General features: G+C 61.5%; 2 protein-coding genes across 24 annotated transcripts in view; one reads left to right on the forward strand and one right to left on the reverse strand.

Moving 5' to 3' along the window:
* The window catches only part of CDC42BPA (CDC42 binding protein kinase alpha), a 329,433-nt gene extending 325,301 nt beyond the window's left edge, over positions 1 to 4,132 (forward strand). For all 23 annotated transcript variants that reach the window (XM_082702369.1, XM_082702391.1, XM_082702387.1 and 20 more), the window contains one exon: positions 329 to 4,132. In XM_082702369.1, coding sequence (XP_082558495.1) covers positions 329 to 460 — 132 coding nt within the window. In that variant the 3' untranslated portion in view covers positions 461 to 4,132. The remainder of the gene's footprint in view (positions 1 to 328) is intronic.
* Positions 4,133 to 5,466: 1,334 nt separating this feature from the next.
* Positions 5,467 to 19,433, reverse strand: part of COQ8A (coenzyme Q8A) — a 35,895-nt gene continuing 21,928 nt past the window's right edge. The window contains exons 5-15 of the mRNA XM_082702406.1: positions 13,174 to 13,248; positions 10,327 to 10,449; positions 9,022 to 9,107; positions 8,714 to 8,854; positions 8,237 to 8,318; positions 8,031 to 8,124; positions 7,725 to 7,866; positions 7,395 to 7,502; positions 7,235 to 7,300; positions 6,913 to 6,999; positions 5,467 to 6,315 (exon numbers count right to left, since the gene is read on the reverse strand). Of these exons, the coding sequence (XP_082558532.1) occupies positions 6,025 to 6,315; positions 6,913 to 6,999; positions 7,235 to 7,300; positions 7,395 to 7,502; positions 7,725 to 7,866; positions 8,031 to 8,124; positions 8,237 to 8,318; positions 8,714 to 8,854; positions 9,022 to 9,107; positions 10,327 to 10,449; positions 13,174 to 13,248 (1,295 nt within the window). The 3' untranslated portion in view covers positions 5,467 to 6,024. The remainder of the gene's footprint in view (positions 6,316 to 6,912; positions 7,000 to 7,234; positions 7,301 to 7,394; positions 7,503 to 7,724; positions 7,867 to 8,030; positions 8,125 to 8,236; positions 8,319 to 8,713; positions 8,855 to 9,021; positions 9,108 to 10,326; positions 10,450 to 13,173; positions 13,249 to 19,433) is intronic.

Here is a 19,433-nt window from a genome sequence, read left to right on the forward strand (position 1 = left end):
ACACGCTTGGCAGGAGGCGGGTTGTGGCGGTGGGGGAGGTCCGGCATGGCCGGTTGCCTGGGCTGCGCACTACACTAAGGCACAGATGTTCTAACAGCTTCTGTGACAGGGACCCACATTTCTAAAGTCCTACAGAAAGGGCTGAACGTTGGCTATCTTGTCTGCCCTTTTTTGGCCTCAGGAAAGGGGCTTCGTTAGGGACAGTAGACCGTTCACACCAGCTTACTTGCTCGGGGTGGCCGCAGGTCACCTGTGCGGGGCTGAGCCCCTCCCGTGCCTCTCGGTCTCACGAACGTCCTCTCACGAACGTCCTCTCGGGGCCCCACAGGACTCGGATTCCCCGAGGCACTCCACAGCTTCCAACAGCTCCAACCTGAGCAGCCCGCCCAGCCCAGTGTCGCCCCGGAAGACCAAGAGCCTCTCCTTGGAGAGCACCGACCGCGGGAGCTGGGACCCGTGAGTGGCTTCGGCGCTCAGAGCGGACGCCAGAGCAGCTTCTCCCTCTTGGCCCCTCCACTGCCCTGTCTCCACGTCCGTCCCCCGCCCCTGCCTGGAAGGCCCAGGGCCGGTGGCAAGAGCAGGGTGGGGGCTCGGGGACGCGGACGATCGCACCTGCAGCCCAGCTCCCTGCACCCCCCACCCCGACTTAACAGCAACAACCATCAAGGCAGACTTCCACTGAACAGCTTCGATGAGTATCGATTCCATTTCATACACACAGAGTCGCTTCCCATCATCGTGTCCCTCCCGAAGGTAGCTCGAGTAGACAGACCTCGCAGACGTGCGCGGGAAGAGCGTCAGGCAGACTGGTTTCCACGGCAGAGTCACGGCGCCCCGGGCAGCGTGTGGGTCCCCCCGCCGGCCCGCGCCCTCCTCCAGCGCCCACAGCCAATGTCGACCTGATCGTTGCCAGTAAATCCTTATTCACTAAAACAGTGCATATTTTACTACAATACAGAGTTTAAATAAGTACACAAATGTAGAGGTTAAATACTGAATGTATATAGTAAAAAGAAGCATCTTGTATTCAGCAAAAGATGGATTCCTATATAAGAGAGAGATCATTTAATTTAAAGAAATGTGTTGTTTCTCGTCTGTTTTCCAGCTAAGTAATTTAAAGGGTAGGAAGGCCTCAAGCTGACATTCTAGACCTCGGTAGATGGAGAGCGCGAAGAGTCAGAGTTCCCTCTCTGGGCTCAGCCACGGTCCCCGGGGGCTTTAGGAAAACATTCTGAAACCCGGTTCAGCTGCTCTGGGCTGCGGCCCGAGCCCAGGCTCAAACCTTAGAAGCCTCTTCAGCAGCAGCGTCAACAGGCGAATTTACTTCCAGGTCTTTCGGTAGCGGTAGAATTTGAACCACACTCCTCAGTTTTTACTGTATTTTGGTATCTCCTGCAGATGAATGTAGAAATGCGATCACCTCCCGGCCCCTCCTCCGCTGAAAGCGTGCAAGGGAAGTTGTGGCTTCTGAAGGTCCCTGAAATGCTTCCTACAGGTCCTTTCCCCGGGGGCTAACCCTGTTTCTCCCTGCGTTGCCTCAAGGTGTCCTTGGCCCCAGCCCCCCTCAGAGAAGCCTGAGAGTTTAATTACCAAATAATAGAAAACCTCAAATGCAAGGACTTGAACAGCCTTAACCAAATACTCTTTCCCGCCCGGTGGCAAACAGAAGCCTGAGCCACCAGGCAGGGTCCCCCATGGCACCCCTGCTGTTCCCGCCGAAGCGAGCGCACACCCCGGAGGGCCGCAGTCCTTCACAGTTAGTTCCCAGTTAAGCACATGAGCAGAGAAAGAGAAATAAAAATATCTCATGGAAGTAAAGAGAATCTGGCTTGCTTCCTTTTTATCTAAATTTCTCTGAGAACTAGCAGTGAGCGCACTCTTGGCTTCGGTGAGCGTGAACCGTGTACCCCTGTGGCGCCTCCTTCTCAGCCCCTGAGGCCCGGCGGGGGGGGAGAGGACCCGCGGGGCCGCCTGTGCACGCGACGACTGCCCATCCTCTCTGCAGCTTTCCGCTTTAGGGAAAGGCGTGTCGTGTGAGATGGGGTTGGGTCGCCAAGGATCAGACCTTGAGCTTGGTACCCCCCGAGGACCCCGTAGCCCCGAGAACTTGGCACTTTCCTGAGGCGAGGGAAGCCCGCCACCAAGGGCCTGTGGCCAGCTGCCTCCTGTCCTCCTGACCCTCCCTGGCCCCTCGCCTCTCCCCTCCCTGGCTTCCCGGCCCTGAGTCCCGGGACTCCGCACTAAGCCATTCGTTGAAGCTTTGACAACTACGTGTGGGTTTGTGTTGCCTGTAGGTGCTTATTTTCCAGAGGATGCTTTTAGGATCCAAGCGTCCCCCTGCCTGAGGTGCAGAGAACACTGCAGTGAGTCACAGCAGAAAGGAGAGAACCCCCAAAGATGGTGATGACCCAGGGACCCTGGCACTTTCCGGTAGGTCCCTAGTAGTCGTGAGTCGTCACAGAGCAGCCTCGGATTGGACCCATCCTGACAGCAGGAGTTTGGGGGAGAAACAATGCCACGGGGAGCCGCTCGGGGCGGGGCGGGGGGCAGCTCTTCCTGCGATAATGACCCTTCTGGGCTTACCCCCTCTCAGGTACGAAGCAGTTACCAGCAGAAGCTTCTGAGAAGAATGGTCTAGAAAAGGCAGGGAATGGGTGCCAGGGAAACAGGAAACCTGCTGATGGTTCAGAGGGGTCAGGAGCCAAGATCAGGGAGGAAGTACTGCTGCCCCGAGTCCTGTTCTCTTCTCTTGCGGGACCTTTTAAAATCATACCCGGCAGCAGGCGCACGTTTCATCGTAGGAAGAACAGACCAGTGAGACGTTTCTCGGCTAGTCCGTGTGTGTTGGTACTTGGTGCTATCTATGTGCAGCCGATTTGTTGTCTACCCTTGAATTCTAACTAAGTCGTGTGTGCTCTGGGTATATAAAAATTATATATATACACATACATTTCTTTTTGCCAAAAACAAAAGCCTTCCTCCTCGTCAAGTGCTCGCTAAAGTAAATTTCACTCTCGGGGTTCTCGGCCCATGCACACACCCCTGCGTCAGCAACGCTCGCCCGCTCCCGGGAGCACGGCGGGAAGGGTCGGGGCCGGCGCTCAAGGGCCCGCCTGGTCGGTTTCCCACGCGGTCCTCATACCCAGGCTTCTGGGAAGAATCTGAAATCCCTGTTATGTTTACAGCAACAATCTGTCGTTCCTGGCCGGCTCTCAGCCTCCCTCTGCCTGCCGTATGGTTAGGGTCCTGTCATTCTGCTACTCTGTGGCCACGTCAACTTCTGTGAAAGCCCATCTGCACTTCTGTGCACTCTCGGGGCTCCTCCAGAAGAGCCCAGGAGGGCGCGGTGGGCATTGCCAACGCCCGGCACGGCAGGGCCATCTGTCCGTCCGTGGCGGCAGTCACTCAGGCTGCGGCCTCCCAGCTGGGCAGACAGGGAAGCAGGAGGGCCCCCGCGCGCCCCAGCCTGGCCCCCGAGAGAGTAGGTAAGCTGCATGACCGATCGCTGCGCCCGGTAGACCTCTTCCCTTGTTCTGACTCGATCACGAGTCCAGATTCTCCGCAGAGTTCCTTCTGGATCAGAGGGCTGGCTTCCGCTGGAGCCTTTGGCCTCTTAGCGCTGGCCAGCGGGCCGGCCCTTCCCCCTTTCCCAGGGACGAGTGCCACACGCGAGGAGCCGCGTCACTTATGGGGGCCACTGACGAGAACAAACCTGGAAACTTCATGAAACAAATTTTACCTGCTTTTTTATTTGATAGTGTAATAACATTTATTTTATAAATTTTTTAGGGTTTTTTCCTCATTGTAATATTATTGTACAGTTTTGCATGGCCTAGGTGTAATCATTTTTTTTGTTTGTTTAGAATATAATGCTGACAAATCTGTTTATGGAAGGGAAACATACTGCTTTGGCCTATTTTCTTTTGTTCAGTTTTATGCCCTCGATGTCTTAGGGAGGTTTATAAGCGATTCTCTGCTACCAGACAATGGTGTGGATTCTTTTGCACAGAAATATTTAAGGTGGGATAGTCAAAAATGTAACAAGACTCCTCGCCAATATTTTATGTTGGTATCACTTAATATTAACCAGAATTTGATGTATTGCAATAAAACAGGGAGCTGTTAGACCTGACGGTCTTGTCTTTCTTTCCCTGACGGAAAGGTCTGAGCCACGGAGGAAAGGTGACTGACTCTCCTCGTCTTCCTAGATCCTGCTCCTGCCAGGCCCCCTCCTCATCCAGTGCCCGCCTTAGCCTGCAGAAGGACGCGGGAGTAGTTTAACCGAGGACTTGTCCTCGTTCCACCCCGTAGCTCAGGTAAGGGCAGCATTCCGTTCTCGTCCGGCCAGCATTTCCAGAACACGCATCAGGCCGTGGGTGAGGCCTGGCCTGCTCCGTATGCACCTGCCCCGCGGGGGACCCTCTGCACAGCCAGACCCCCCCCCAGTCCCCACCTGCCGGCTGTCGCATCTGCTTGCTCAGACCAGACGGCAGGCTGGTTTGCTTCTGCTGTCCACGGGCCAGTGTCTCGGCTCTCGTCCCCGACTTGGTCAGAACCGCCGTCTGGGGAAGCGCGGCCAGCCCGCACCAGAGGCCATCTGAAGCCGGCTGCACCTGGTTACCTTGAGGCCCCCTCCCTGGTTCCGAGTCACACGCGATGACCTTCCTGACCTTTCTTGGCAGGTCACTGCTCTGTCAGAGCGCCTTGCGGGGAGAGACAGAGCGTGAGCTTAGCTCTCCGTGAAAGGCCAGTGAAAGCTTCTGCTTTGCGGGCTTTGTGGCCACTCTTGTGGCCTCACATGGCCTTAGTGTGGCAACAAATGAACACAGCTGTGTCCCCAGATGGCTTGTACACGTAGGCAGAGGGCCCGACCGTGGACCAGTTTGCCGACTCTTGGGGAGCAGAGAGGGCGCTCGGGCCGTGAGGCTGCCCGCCCTGTTCCAGGTCCGGAGTCCGGGGTCCCGGCCTTCACCAGCCACATTGCTCCTGAACCCTGCCAGCCCCCGAATGTCCCAGAAGGCAGAATATATGTAAAAAATGCACAAAAACGGCCTTCCAAAGGGCCGTGACTGCTCTGACAAGGGTTCAGAATGCCAGGCCCCCAGCTGCTGTCACGGAGACCAGTCAGACCTCCCATCCCGTCCTGGAGCGATGTCCTTCACCCCCTGGTGCACCGGTCAGGGGGTCCCGCGGCAGGGCTCCCCGACGCCCACGCTAGTCTGCTGCGGGGAGGCATCCCCCAGCCGCAGCCTCTCCCCCTGGGAAGCAGGCCAGGCAGTTGGCTCTTCCGTATGCGGGGTGGGGTACAGGAGGCATGCGCTGCCCACCCCCTCCTGGAAAGGAATTTGGGCTGAGTGTCCAGATGCATCTAGAGGTGGCCTGGAGTGTGACATGACCTCGGGCTGGTCACCCATCAGCTCGGCGCCCACTAAGTGTAGAGAAATTCACACCACAATGTTAAGAGGGTGCGTTTTTGTCTTCTTTAATATTGAAACAAATCAGACAATTACAAGAATTGTACAAAAATTAACAGCCTGTGGTGACCTCTCGGGTCTAACCAGGTGACACTGGCACAGTCATCTTTTTCCATGAAAGCCCCTGGGCCTGGAGGGGGCAAGAGGGGCCTCCACACACTGACGTCTAGCACGGACTGCTCCTGACCCCCTCCACAGGTCCAGAAACTTCCACTTGTCCAGAGGGCACAGCCCAGCCCAAGAGCAGGCGGGGCTCATGCAGGGAAGCAGTGCTTGTGGGCACCGCTCGGAGACAGGCTGGAACAGAGGGCACAAAACACAATCTCCTAGAATCACACAAGCCTCATCCTCTACGTGCGTCCAATAACATCCAACAACACTTCTCCGTACTTCTGGGGGCGGGGATCCCCTGGCAGGCCCGCCCCCACCCCCGCTAGCATTCACAGGACGGAAACCGCCCGCCGACAAGGGAGGAACCTGCGGTCTCTGCTCCATACAGAGGCTGCACACACACTGGGCAGCGTGCCTGGGGCGCCGGCGGGCGCCGGGCTCAAGCGGAGGGCCGCGCCGCCTGCCGCTGGTAGTTGCTGTAGGCCTCCTCGAACATGGCCTTGCAGGGGAAGCGGGCCTTCAGCTTGGAGCAGATGAGGAAGGAGCCCCCCATCTTCCTGTGCAGGGAGTAGGTCTCCTCGGGGGGCGGGATGAGCCGGTGCTTCAGCATGATGGGGATCAGGTTGTGGATCTTCTCGGTGGTGCTCTGCGTGCCGAAGTCGAAGGGCTCCTCCGAGGCGAAGGCCTCTCCCAGGATGAGGATGGCGTCCAGGTGGGCGTCCTCCATAGCCTGGGGGGGGCGCAGGGGGTGGGTGGGAGCTCTCCCAGCAGGCGGCGTTGAAGGGGAGAGGCTCAGGGGGGCCTCTGAGCATTAAACTGACGTGACGGGCCCCGCAGCTGGCCAGGGGAGCCCGCTGTGCGCCTGGGGCTGGGGGAGGCCGGATGGGCGGGGCCCGGGCCCAACATGGGGGCTGAAGCCGCACGCCTGGAGGCTTGGCTGTGGCCTGTGCACCCTTCTTGGGGGAGAAAGGGAAAGGGCTGCTCTCGGGGAATTCCAGGGCCAGTTCAGGGCACAGGAACACAGACTGGCACCACCCATTTAAAGCACTTAAGACCCAGCTCCAGCCCCTGCCAGGCCACCCAGACCACCGGGCCCCAGCTCCAGAGGTACTGGTCTGCAAGAGGGGTGCCCGCCTCCCGGCCCTCCCCGAGGCTCCACTCATGCCCTCACCCCCCCCCACGCCCAGGACCTCGGTGGAGGAGAGGTCAACGGAGGCCTGAGGAGAGGCCTCGAGGGTACCAGTCAAGGTCTGGGGAAAAGCGGCCCACTGCCCACCCTCCCCACACACGGGGGTCTGCGGAGCCCAAGAGGCCGTGGGGAGCTGACCTTGACCTCATAGCCAGTGAGGAACTTCATCTCGATGGACTTCTTCAGCACCGCCTCCCTGTCCCTGTCGGCGGCTGCCCTGATGATCTGGACGGACACCCGGGAGGACCGTGAGCAGCCGGGGAGGAGGTGCTCTCGGGCGGACGGGGAGCCCAGTGGCCTACCCCCCACCCTTGTCCCCTTTGCTCCTTCCAAGCCCCCCGGCCTGTGAGCCCAACAGTCCTCCTCTTCACCCACAGTCCCTGGGGGTGGGGGACAGCAGCCCTGTCATTCCCCACTCCTAGTGTCCCCAAGCCGACCCCAGGCCCCAGCGCCGGCCAACCTGAATGTAGAGGTCGGTGAAGGATCGGTCGTATTCCCGAGTCGCCCCGAAGTCCAGAAGAGCCACCTGGGAAGGGGCAACACCTCAGAGGTTTAGCCTGGTGGAGAAGGGGACCCCCGATCGCAGAGACCCCTCTCCCAGGCAGCTCCCATGGGCTCACCTTGTGCAACTGAGGGTCATAGAAGAAGTTGGACCAGTTGGGGTCCGTCTGCATGAAATGGAACTCGAACAGCTCCCTCAGGCACAGGACCAGGATATTGTAGCAGATCTGGGGGAGAGGGCAGGGGCAGACCCGGTCATGGCAGTGGCAGGCCAAGTTGGGGCCTGGGGAACCCCCTCCCATCCTCACCGCTCCTCGGGTCGCCCCACCCACTGCCCACACGGGGACTCCTGACTCGAGGTTTTCCCCGGCAGGGGGGACGCAACAGCCCTCTCTGTCCCCTTCATCCCCACAAGGGCACTTGGGGCCCAAGACCACGGTCACACACACCTCGTTCCGGATCTCCTGGCTCAGCCCCTCTGCCTGGTCCAGGGGGAAGCCAGACACCAGCTCTGTGGTCAGCACATGGGGGCTGCACAGCTCATCCACGATCTCGGGCACGTAGAAGAAGGGGTGGTCCTTCAGCAGCTCCCTGGTGGGCAGTTGGGGGTCACACCTGGCACCAGAGCCTCCCCCGCATCCCGGGGATGACACTGGGCCATGATCACTGCCACCCACCCTTCAGAGCCATGGGGGCCTACGACCTCGAGCAGCCCCCGTGTGTCCCCTGTGGGAGCCACTAGCCATGAGCCACACCTGAACTTGCGGGCGCAGGCGGCCTCCCGCTGGTAGTCACACTCCAGGGCCAGCTCCCGCCGCAGCACGTCAATCAGGTGCTCGGGGAACAGGCCTGCGCCGGGGAGGAGGATGTCAGCGGGGGCTGAGGGCTCCCCAGGGTCGCTCCCGTGGGTCCCCAGAGCCCGTCCCGCATGCCTGCCCTTGACCAGCAGCCGGTGTCGGACCTTCGGGAAGCACATTGCTCATGTTCAGCACGGTCATGAGGTTGTTGACGTCACTGTTGATGCTCTGGGCCACGCCGGGGTACTGTGGGCGGAGCAGAGGGGTCTCGGGCAGGTGGGGCCGGGCCATGCAGGGGAGCCCTGCTCTCCCAGCCTAGTCCCCCCCCAGACCCCATACTCGGGCAAATGACAGATATGACGCTACGATGCTACCAGAACCCCCCCCAGGTCCCCTCATGACTTCTTTCTCCCCTGTCCCCGCCCCCAGCAGATGCTTGCTAGTCCCCTGGCCCCGCCCACACTAAGCTCGCAGGGAGGCCATTCTACCCACGAGTGCTCAGCAGGTCCTTCCCGGATCCGGTGCTGAGCAGACCCAGGCATTGCCCTGGAGACGGGGGGTGCAGAGGCCCCAACACTGCAGGGCCTCGGCCCGGCCCTCTGCAGCTCCCCCGGGCGTGGACGCACACACTGGCTGCCCACCTGGATCTTCATGGCCACCTCGCGGCCACCCTTCATGCGAGCCAGGTGCACCTGCCCGATGGAGGCAGCCGCGAAGGGCCTCTCCTCGAAGTACTCCAGCTTGTCCCGCCAGCCGGGGCCCAGGTCATTGTTAAGTGTTTTCTGGTGAGAGGGGTCAGGGAGGGGCCATGAGTACAGCCTGTGTGCAGGACACCCTGAAAAGCACCCCCAGGCTGCACCCTCCTACAGGCTGCCGCAGCGGCTCCCCAGAGCAGGGGGGAGGGGCAGAGGACCCAAATACCCACCCCCCGCGGGCCCCGTCCGCTCACCGTCATCTGCTTCAGTGGCATGAAGTCCGCGCTCTGCCTCACCCGCTCGAAGATCTTGGCCAGGTGGGGGTTGATGAAAGCATCATCTAGAAGGTACCAGAAATTAGCAGAGGGCTAACCCCTCAAAGAGCAGGCACAGGGGTCAGGAGCAGACCAGCCCCCTCCATGGCCCCCGGGGCCATGGATAGAGGCTCCAGGGAGGGCACAGGGCCACGGGCCGGGCTGCGCACACTCCAGACGCACCACAGCCAACAACGGAGGCCAGAGCCAGCCTCTCCCCAGGGCGCGGAGGGCATCTGCACACCCCAAGGGCCCCAGCGTGGGGCAGAAGGGGCTGCGGCTCACTAACGCACCCAGGGACCTGAGAAAGTGGATTTCTTAGAAATAACAGGCAAAGCTTTTTAGGGTTACAGAAGGAGCAAATGACAGAAATAAAGCAGAGTAAGATCCCAGACACACCCAGAACCTGGCCACCTACAGAGAACCGTTGTTTTTCCCTTCGGACCCTATGCCTAATGTGCTGCTTTGGAGCCGTAGTGGCTCTGCCCAAGGCCACTCCGGTCAGCTTTCCTCCCGCAGTGGTGGCCCACAGTGGGAGTGTGGCTGCATTGGCAGTGGCGGTGTTCCGAAATGGTTTGCCACAAACCATGGGCAGGAGCGCCACGGCCTGCACACAAGTCCCGTAAGCTGACACCTGGCTCCCTGCTGCCCGCTCTGGGCTGCTCCCGTGTGTCTGGGCCCCCGAGGAGGCTTCAGAGCAGCCGGGCGTGCATCTCTGACCCTGGCCGTGGGAGGAGTCACCACGTGGGGTTCGTGGGCTCAGACACACCCCGCCTGCCCTGGGGATTAACTCTATCCCACACCCTCCCAGGAGCCCGCGACACATCGGCAAGGGGACTTGTCTTCAAACCCCCTCCCCTGCAGGAGCCAGGCCTCTGGGGCATCCCCACCGCGGCCCCCAGCCCTTCTGCTCAGCCACTCATCCCGGCCTTCCCTGCTGAGGCCCACGCACCCCGTGTCCCCAGCATCCTGCCACGACAGGCCTGCGGCCGCCCCCCAGCACCCACACGAGGCAGCAGGGGGCGCGGACAGCAGCAGGCTCTCACCAGCCTGGGAGAGGCCGGGACCACCTCTAGGTGCCGAACACCCCCAGGGAAGCAAGAGCAATCACCACGGACACCCACTTTAAGGTCTTTGAACATCCCGGCTGGTCAACAGCCAGGAGAGGAGCAAGAGGGGCCGGTGGTGAGGGGCGCACACCCATCCCTCCCGAGTGACCCCCCCCCCCCCCGGCCGCGCACTCACCCTGGATGCTGAGCATCTGGCCCAGCTTGAGCGCCGCCCCGCGCACCTTGCACAGCGTGCGCACGATCCGCTCCGCGTTCGCCTCCGACAGGAAGGGGCTGGAGTCCAGCACGGCCTTCTTCCCTGCGGGCAGGAGCCGGGTCAGCGCCGCCCGCCGTCCCCTCCCGGGGCGTCCGCAGGCCTCATCCGGTCCACCCCAGGCCGTGCGGCGAGAGGAGGACGGGGCTGGGAAGCCATGCGCGCCTGTGGGGCAACTGCAGCTTGTGTCCTCGCTCAGCCTGGGAAGCCAGGGAACTTGGGTGCACCCAGCGCCGTCCCCAGGCTTAAGCCTCGTAAAAACAGGGACGATACAGAACTTCGGGGGGTGGGGTGCTCTCAAGTGCAGCATGAAGGAATGGGAGCCTTGATGCAGGCTCCAGCCTCCTGAGCACCCCCGAAACCAGCAATGCAACTAACACTCCGGGGTGTCATGCAACCCACCCACCCAGGGCTGTGCAAGGGCTTCCAGGGCCACCCGGGTCTCCCAGGCCTGACCAGAAGCTGCCTGACGTACGCACACACACGCTTTTACACACGTGGAGCCCTTTCCTCGGGATCTGTCCCAGGGGCCTGATGGGAGCACCGAAGGCCATGGTCAGTGGCACTAGGGAAAGGGCACTAGGAAGGAGGAACCTGGAGGGACCCATGTGAGGTCTCCGTCACTGTCCCTCCCCCTCACGTACAGGACAAAGGTCATCTGAATCCCTGAGATCACAAGGCAAGCTAGCCGCAGGAGGGGGCCGTTGGCCGGGGACAGAGCACGGGGTCAAGGACAGCACTCGGCCAGCTGCTGTCTGCCTTCCCCCTCGGCCCGTGGAGGCACACGAGGTGCAGTAACCTCAGGGGTGCAGATGACCTTTGTCCACTACGACCAGGGGTGGTGGGCAGTGGGGTGAGGACACGGGGGGGCTGCTACCGTGCAGCCACAGGATGTCAGGGCCCATTTTGGCGTCCATCCACTCCCCCCAACCCCAGCACGGCCCAGCCCCAAACCGAGTCGGCCCTGGTCAGAAGGCCTCCCCGCCAGCTCCTCCAGCCCTGGGACACCCGCTGCTTTCCCTGCACTCTGTCCTGCGAGCCCGGTTAGATCTGTGCCCCTGGCTGTCCCCCACGGTGCCTCGCACTGTCCTCTGCTCACATCATCACAGGCCTGGCCCGGTGCTCCGAGTGCGGGAGCCACGTCCTCCAGGAAGGAACAGGTCTGGTGGCCAGTGTGCTCCCACCCTCCACCCCGGGCGCTGCGTCCAGCCCGGCCTCTGGCAGATTGGGGCAGGGGGTGAGGGGGGCAACATGGGCACTAAATGGGAACTAAGCCCCAGGGACACTCAGTTTGCAAACAAGGAGCTCCCAAGAGCACCTGTGGATGTTCTACCCTCCCCACCCCGAGGGCAGTTGCATGAGGCCGGATCCGCCCCAGAAGCTAGGCCAAGAAGGGGCCCCACACCACCCCCTTGCCCTGAGTCAGAGCTGAGGGCAGGGGGGGACCCTTCTGTGTGCACTGCCACCCCCCAGCCCCTGGGCCCCTGTGGAAAGGTGGGAAGAGGAGGGGAGGGGAAGAGGCCGGGGAGGAGGCAGAGCTGTGCTCCCGGCACACACAGCCTTGGGGCCGCCTGCAGCGCTCCTGAGACGTGGGGACGCAGCCCCCTCGGCCGTTCCAGGCAGCCCCTCCCCACAGGCCGGGAGGTAGGTGCTCCCACCTGGGCATGGCCGGTTCTGAGAACCGCCTGGTAGAGCCCGACCACGGTGGGCGGCACCCACTCAGGAGAGGCTCTGCTGGCGCTGCCTGAGCCGGGCTGGTCAGTGTCCTCCAGGCCACGGGTTCGAGCCCACTCGGAGCTGGAACGCGCCTGGGGGGTGCCCAGGCCCCCTGACCCTGGCTCTCAGGCCACGGTCCCTAGGCAACTTGACCCCCAGGCAGAGTCACCACTTCCCTGACGAAGGTCACCAGCTGTAACCTTGGAGCCAGTGCTGCCTCTTTTCCACTTGGCTGAGGTGCCCAGAGAGCAGCCAGTTTCTGGGGGTGGGAGGCGCGGAGAACATGGGCTTTTCGTTCCAGAGAAAGCCAGGCTTCGTTTCCCAAAGTGTCTCACAGCTGACACTAAAAATACCCTCACTAAACCCTCTCTGTCCTCCGGCCCCTCCGGTTCCAAGGACACTTGATGCGCCCTGGGCACCCCATTCTCTGGCCTGTGGGGACGGGCCAGTGCCTTCTCTCCACAAGGCCCCTTGTCCCCACCGGAGGGTCTTGTAGCTGAAGAGGGGCCGTCCAGGTGTGAGGCAGGCCCCCCTCAGGGTCCCTAGCCTGGGCTCCGGGGGTCACCGTGCAAGAGCACAGTGGGGCGTCCCCCACATGGCCTGAGAGCCAGTCTGCCGAACCTTCTCTGCGGAGTCCTGCCCCAGCCTTGCTACCCAGACTGGGGGGACTGACGGTTGTGACTTCACAGGTTGGGAGGCAGGGGACGGAGCTGTGGTGCCCACCTCAGAGACAGAGGGCTTGGGGTGAGGGGGGCAGCTGCGGGTCTCGGAGGCAGGGGCACCGAGGGCCCTGAGGGGCTGGTCCAGCAGCACAGACAACCCCCCAGCCCCGCAGAGCAAGGTGGCCGCAGGGCCAAAGCCAGTCGGCAGCGGGCAGGTGTGCTGGCCGCCGGAGGAGCCCGGGAGCTGGGCCTGCGGGGCAGAGCCGCCCTCGGGCCTCAGACGACTCCGGGGCGCCGTTATGCGGAGCACAGGGCAGGAGGTGGCTCCTGGAGGCCCACATTCCAGAAACACGGGGGTCTGGGGGTCCTACGGGCCCAGGGCCCAGCTCACCTGAAGGGTCGTCTGGACGGAGGCTCTTCTTGGCTACCTCAGCCAGCGCCCCAAAGCCTAGACCCACAGCCAGACCTGCAAGGAAGAGAAGGGGCGCTGGGTGCTGGGGCGGGGCCCGCCGCCGCCCTCCATCTGCGAGGCCCTGAGCTGCAGCCCCATACGGTCACCGGCTGCAGCTCCCCAGAGACCCTCGCTGGCGGTCCCGACGCTCTGGGAAGGGGGAGAGGAGGGACGTGCGCGGTTTCCGAGGCGTGGCGCCGTCTGGCCGAGCCTCCTCCAACCCCTGCTCGAAGGGCGGCGAAGGCCCTAAGAACGTGCACCAGTGGGACGCGGTTTCCCAGCACAAACCCCACACAGAGCGGCAACGGTCTGCGCGCCGAGGACAGCCTGACCCACGGGCACCCCCCAGAAAGCAGCCAACCGCTTCAGCCTGGAGCGCTCCACCGCTAGAATCGCCCCGACCCCACTGCCGCTGGAAGGAAAGGCATCTGTGCGGCGAGAAAGCAGTCGCTTTCAGTCAGAACATTCTGCCAAGGCAAAGGCCAGCATCTCGGGTCCAAGCCGTGGAGACCCACCGACAGGGCCCGGCCAGTGTGGACAGCGGTCTGAGGACAATGGGGGCAGCAGAGAACGTCTCATCTAAAAAGTGTTCTGCAATCTTCAGAATCAAAGTCCATCCACACCCCTTTTGTCCAGAGGTGGCGAGTGCCGACCCCAGCTGGCGGGGAGAGCCACGGAAGCCAGCAGGTGCCACAGATGCCACACAGAAAGCCTAGGGCCTACAACTGCCTCTCCTTGAGGCGCGGTTCTCACTGGCCAGGGGGCACTGTTAGCAAAGGGTGGAGGACATGTGCGTGCGCGCACCGGCCACAGCAGAAGGGACATCAGGGACCCATGGCAGATGCCGAAGACCAGAGGCCCTGAGCCCGTGGCAAGGCGGGGCGCAGCAGCCCCCACGCCCAGAGGCGTGAGCTCTCCCAGGGCCCGCTGCTCAACAGATGAGGAAACCAGCACGTGCTTCTCTGTCTTCCCAGTTCTGCACAATCATTACTTCTTACTATTTTGAAAAATATTACTGAATTTATTGAAAATTTTATTTAGCAAAAAATAAGAGCCAACAAATAACAGAACAGTAATTTTTAAAACCCAAAGATAACCCAACTTTACAACGTTTTTCTGCAAATCATCTTAGCAGCCCTCGGGCAAAGGTGCAGGAAGGGGCTCAGCGCCCTGGGTCATGGGGAGGACTCAGTCCAGCGAGAGCCAGAGCTCCCAGTGGGGCCAGGCCGCGCTCCCTCTGACTGTCACTGCTCCGGTTCAACATGGTGACAACAGTGCTGCCCAGAAAATGTACAAGGCCAGCCGCGTGCAGAAGGGTAAATTTTCTAGGAGCCACGGTAAAATGGAAAAAAAAAAAAAAAAAAGCGTGCAAAGTCAATGAAGTCAATGTGCATCATGTATTTTATTTAACGTGATACAACTGAAATATTACCAAGTCCCCTCATGTGTAAAAATTACGCGAGCTACATCACAGCTCTGTGTTGGTTTTGTACTGAGTCTTCCGAATCTAGCGTGTACTGCCTTGCTCTGAGAGCCGCCGAGTTGGGCCCCACATGCTCCAAGCACCCACATGCCGCCCAGCGCAGGGTGAGCAGAGCTCCAGCAGCCACAGGAAGAAGCCAGGCACCCAGAAAGCTCGGGACCCCAAGGCCATCTGGGTGCCAGGGCTATTTTCACTCTGACCAGCTCCAAGGACCCCGGGCTGGGAGCAGCCCTGCCGTTAAACATTAACTCCACCGGTCCCACCTGCCCACCCCACCCAGCGAGGTCTCTGCCTTTGCAAAGTGAGTGATAACAGGCAGGGTTAACCTTCGAACTAGTGACCTCCACCAAGGTCTCTGCATCTAGATTCTTCTCCACCTACACCAAGTCCAAAGACAAGCCTAGGGTTAACGGCCTGGCCAATTAACGCCAGTTAAGAGGCAGCCCCCCCAGCTCCCCTGCCCATCGTCCCCCTTAGAAGCTCTGTCACACCCTTCCCCGGCCATTTCTAGGCCGCTGGGCAGGACCAGAGCTCTCCAAGGACAAGGACCTGTCATTAAATCACAAAAAGAACGTTCCACAAAGATGGCATTGGGCTCCTTCCTCGCCTGCGAGCTCCCAGGCAGCTGGAGGTGCTGCCCGCTGACAGGCCCCCCACTGCGGCCAGCCTAGCCACCCTGACCTTGGCCTCAGGAGCTCCTGCTCCAGCGAACCAAGAATAACCCGCCTTCCCCCAATGGCAAGCTTCCAGCCATTCTCAGAGCCTCACTGAGGGAAGCAAAAGCCCAGCCAGGCTCTTCCTTCTCCCAGAACCAGGCGGTGCCGGAGGCCTCCGCTGTACTCCGAGGCCTGGTGAGGACGCCCAGAGCCCCACTTGCCCACTCCATGTGCAGCCTGTGCCCTTGGGCCCCACCTCAGTCCCCCCAGCGCTCCGGGCGGCGCCCCCCTCCACACTGGACTGGACCACCAGCCTGGCCCACACCGCCTGGCAGCAAGGCCGGCCAGATGACCGGCAGCCCGCGGAGCCAGCTCTGCAGCCCGGGGGCGGCCGTCGGCAGCCTGGCCTTCGTCCTGGGCGGCGGGGCGGTGCCACCCCTGCCAGGAAGGCTGCTGGCCTTTCTCTCCCCAACAGAGCTTTTGTGGCCCAGAAACGCCGGAGAAGCAGCAGGCTTCTCCCCAGAGACAGGAGGGCCCCGGGCCAGCTTCCCAGGCCCCCAGCCCCAGCTCCCCGTCCCTGCAGTCCCCCAGAGGTCATCGGAGCTAAACGAGGCCACCCTGGAGCAGACTCTGGCTTCGGCCCAGACAGGCAGCAGAGACCGAGAAAAGGAGAAACCAAACACCCTCCGACAAACAGCACCGCTGGGAAGGAGGCTTGGCACAAGGTGCCCGAGTGGGAAGCAGCAGCTCTACCTGCCAGAAACCCCAGGCTGTTTACAGAGCAAGGATCACGGGAGTTTCTGTGGCACGGCCCCGGGCCAGGAGATTTCCACCGACAACAGACTGTGTGCCAGGCTCCCCTCTGGGCCTGTGCTGTCGGAACGCGCCTTCTAAGCCAGAGGGCACACAGAGGCGTGGGGACGTAAGGACGCTAGCTTTGCAGCAAGCTGTTCCTGAGTCCCGGCCCTGGGGGACAGCGCAGCCTAGGAGCAGGGACAGGAGGAAGGAGGGTTGTGGAGTCCCCTGGACGGCGTGCCCCCAGGCGGTCAGGAGTTGCCCCTCCCCATGCCCAGCAAGGGATGCCCACCGCAGGCTCGGACTCAGCTCAGGTCCCTGCGCGGTGACAAGCAAGCACATGGCCCTGGGGAAGCGGCCATCACCGTATCCGCCCTCACCTCCCTCAGAGGTCCTCGGGGGTGAAGCGGATTCCTGTGCCCCTTGTAGATCAGCTCTTGAAGAAGCAGAAACCGTGTGCCCACAACCCCGCCACCCCAGCTGAGCGGGTGCAGGGCGGGCACCGGCTGCCAGAGGAAAGCAGAAGTGCGCCCCTAGGAAGGCGGGCGACAAGTGGGTGTCCCCGTGGGCCACCCCACGAGCAGTCAGCCCTGCACGCGGCCTGCCAGACCCGGGACCTCCGTTCTCCGCGGCCTCCATGACGGGCGAGCCCCAGTGATCAAGCTGCGTGAGCAGAGGCCTGACTTTAGACAAGCAACCCGGGCGCATGGAGCCCGAGGGCCGGGCACACGGCTCTGCCACACAAGACCCGAAGTCTCCCCTCCCCGTCAGCTCCCAGCCCCAGCCATAGGCCCCATGGCAGCACCCCCGAGGGACGGTTCCGATCGGCTCCTGGGCCTGCCTGCGCCCACGGAGATCGGTCACCAAACTCGCTCCTCAACTTCCCGTCCCTGGTCTTGGGAGCCCGTGCGCTGCATTTCTGCGTTACGAAAACATGAGAATAGCTGATGGGAATTTGATTTTAAATGTTCTCGGCAAAATTAAAACCAAAAAACCAAATACACCCAGTCCTACCCTGTGCTTGTTTGCTTACCGCCGGGACGGGGCCGCGAGAGCCCGGGGTGACAGCACGACAACGGGGTGGCAGCACGACGATCCCAGGGCGCACGCTGCTGCTGAGCCACCCCACAGCCACCCCCGCACACCTCCACCCTCGCACCTATTTTCCAACAGAGACGACACTCTTCTGTGGCCTCGTCTCTTTCTTGATATATTTGTTCCTTTTTTTACTAAGATGTTACTCAGTTTTCACATCGGGAGGCCTGTGACTAGCAGCAGAAACACAGGTGGACACCTGGCGGCACACGGTAACCGGACAGAGGGTGACATGCACCCCTCCCCCTTCCTCAAGTCAATGCTTTTTTTTTTTTTTTTTTTTTAAACGGGCTCCACACCCAACACAGGACTCAAACCCACAACCCTGAGATCACGTCAACGCTCCTCTGACTGAGCCAGCCAGACACCCCTCGTGAACTATTTCTTTTAAGCAAAGCATTTTTCTGGGAATAGGGATCACTTAACCTTTCACCTTCTAAAACTACAAAGGTTCCCAAGGGTCCCTTCACTCCACTTGTCACTCCTGGCCCAGTCTTACCACGTCTGTTCCCTAGATCTGATTTCGCGAGCCCGTTCCACACATCGCCCTCCCTCTTCCTGCTCCTGCGCCTCCGGTTTCCCCCCGGCTGGTGCCCTCAGCAGTCCCTCACTCCTGCCTCCCTGGCGGAGGCCTGGTCACCACAACCGTGGAGGAACCGCCTGGCTCCTTTGGAGAGCAGCCCCTCTGCAGGGGGCCTGACCCACTAAGGTCCCCTGTCGTCCTCCAGTCCTGCCTCAGGTTCCATACCCACAGGAGACAGGAAGACAACTGCTCTGCAGCACGAAGTGGAAAAGGGACGGAAGATTAGAGAACATGGGAGACACGGACATGCAATGCAGATGCAGTCACGCAACACATCTAACAAATGTAGGGGAGAAAACATGGTAGAAGCCACACCGGAAGAAGAAATGACCAGAACTTCCCAACGCCCATGAAAGACATTAAGCCACAGGTCAAAAGAGCCTCACCAAAGCCAATGTAAGACCCCTGACTTCCCCGGGCCCACGGGCTCAGCCGCCCACCCTGGGCTCTGTGTCAAGCCAGCTGTTGGCAGGTCGCAGTGTCAAGGCGCTGGAGGACCCCTGTAAGTGGTCTGACATGCACACGGGTTTGTCTTCCTGTCCACGGGCCCCCTGAGGAAGTCTCTGGCACCAGGCCGGCCACCCATGGCGGGCTTCCAGAGCCTGAAAGCAGGACTTCGAGAGGTCTGCTAAAGTCCTGGAACCAATCCGGGTCACCGGCCCCGGTGGGCTCTTCTGTCTTAGGAGAGCGCCGACCCAAGGGAGCCAGGTGCTATACCCACAGAGGGCGAGGCCACCAGGCCAAGCAGCATGAGCGGCCTCCCCAGCCCCAAAAGTGCCCCTCCCTCCAGAGCAGCGGTCACACGGAGGCCTCGTGTCCACGGAAGCAGGCCCCCAGCTTGCTGGGAAGGCAGCCTGCTCTCCTCCCTAGCCCTGCACGGCTCCCAGAGGCCCCCAACCAAGCTCCGGTGGGTGGGGTCAGCCTCCTGAGATCGGGACACTGTGCAGGGCAGGCAGCGGTCGGTGGGCAGAGCAGAGAAGGCGGGAATAGGGTGGGTAGGGGGCGGCTGACTCAGCCACACAGCCAGGATCCACAGCATCACCCCCCTTCCCTCTTGGTAGGGGGCCGGGGGAGGCAGGAGGCAAATGAACTCCAGCCACACACTGGGGAGAAAATCCCTCCCTGCTGGGTGTCATCAGTGCCTCCAGGTCTTGAAAGTGACCTGGACAGGGAAGCTGTCTCCCATTCAGAGGAGGAGACAAGATCGTGATCTCCCCAATGGCCACAGTGTACAGATGAAGCGAGAGACCAGATGGACGGGCCCGACCCACCAGCCACTACACCGTGTGGGAGGGAGTCTCCCAAGGGTGCAGCAGGGGTTCTCCTTCCCTCCTGCCCCACTGACCACTGTCCTGAGTCACAGGCAGCTGCAGCAGATCATCGGGGGGACAGCGGCAGGCCTCCCCTCACTGTTCTGCTCCCTTGGATAACCGCACCCTGGGCTCCACTCCCACCAGGCCAACGGCTCCGGCTGGGTGCAAGCAACAGATCCCGTGCGTGTTAACCCTTTTCCCCATAATATAAATATTCTGGCTCTGCAGTGTCGTAAGGTGCTCCGTCCGGCAGTGTTCTCGGGGCCTGAGCGCGC

This window comes from Mustela nivalis (assembly GCF_964662115.1).
Source record: "Mustela nivalis genome assembly, chromosome: 16".
Classification (NCBI taxonomy): Eukaryota; Metazoa; Chordata; class Mammalia; order Carnivora; family Mustelidae; genus Mustela; species Mustela nivalis.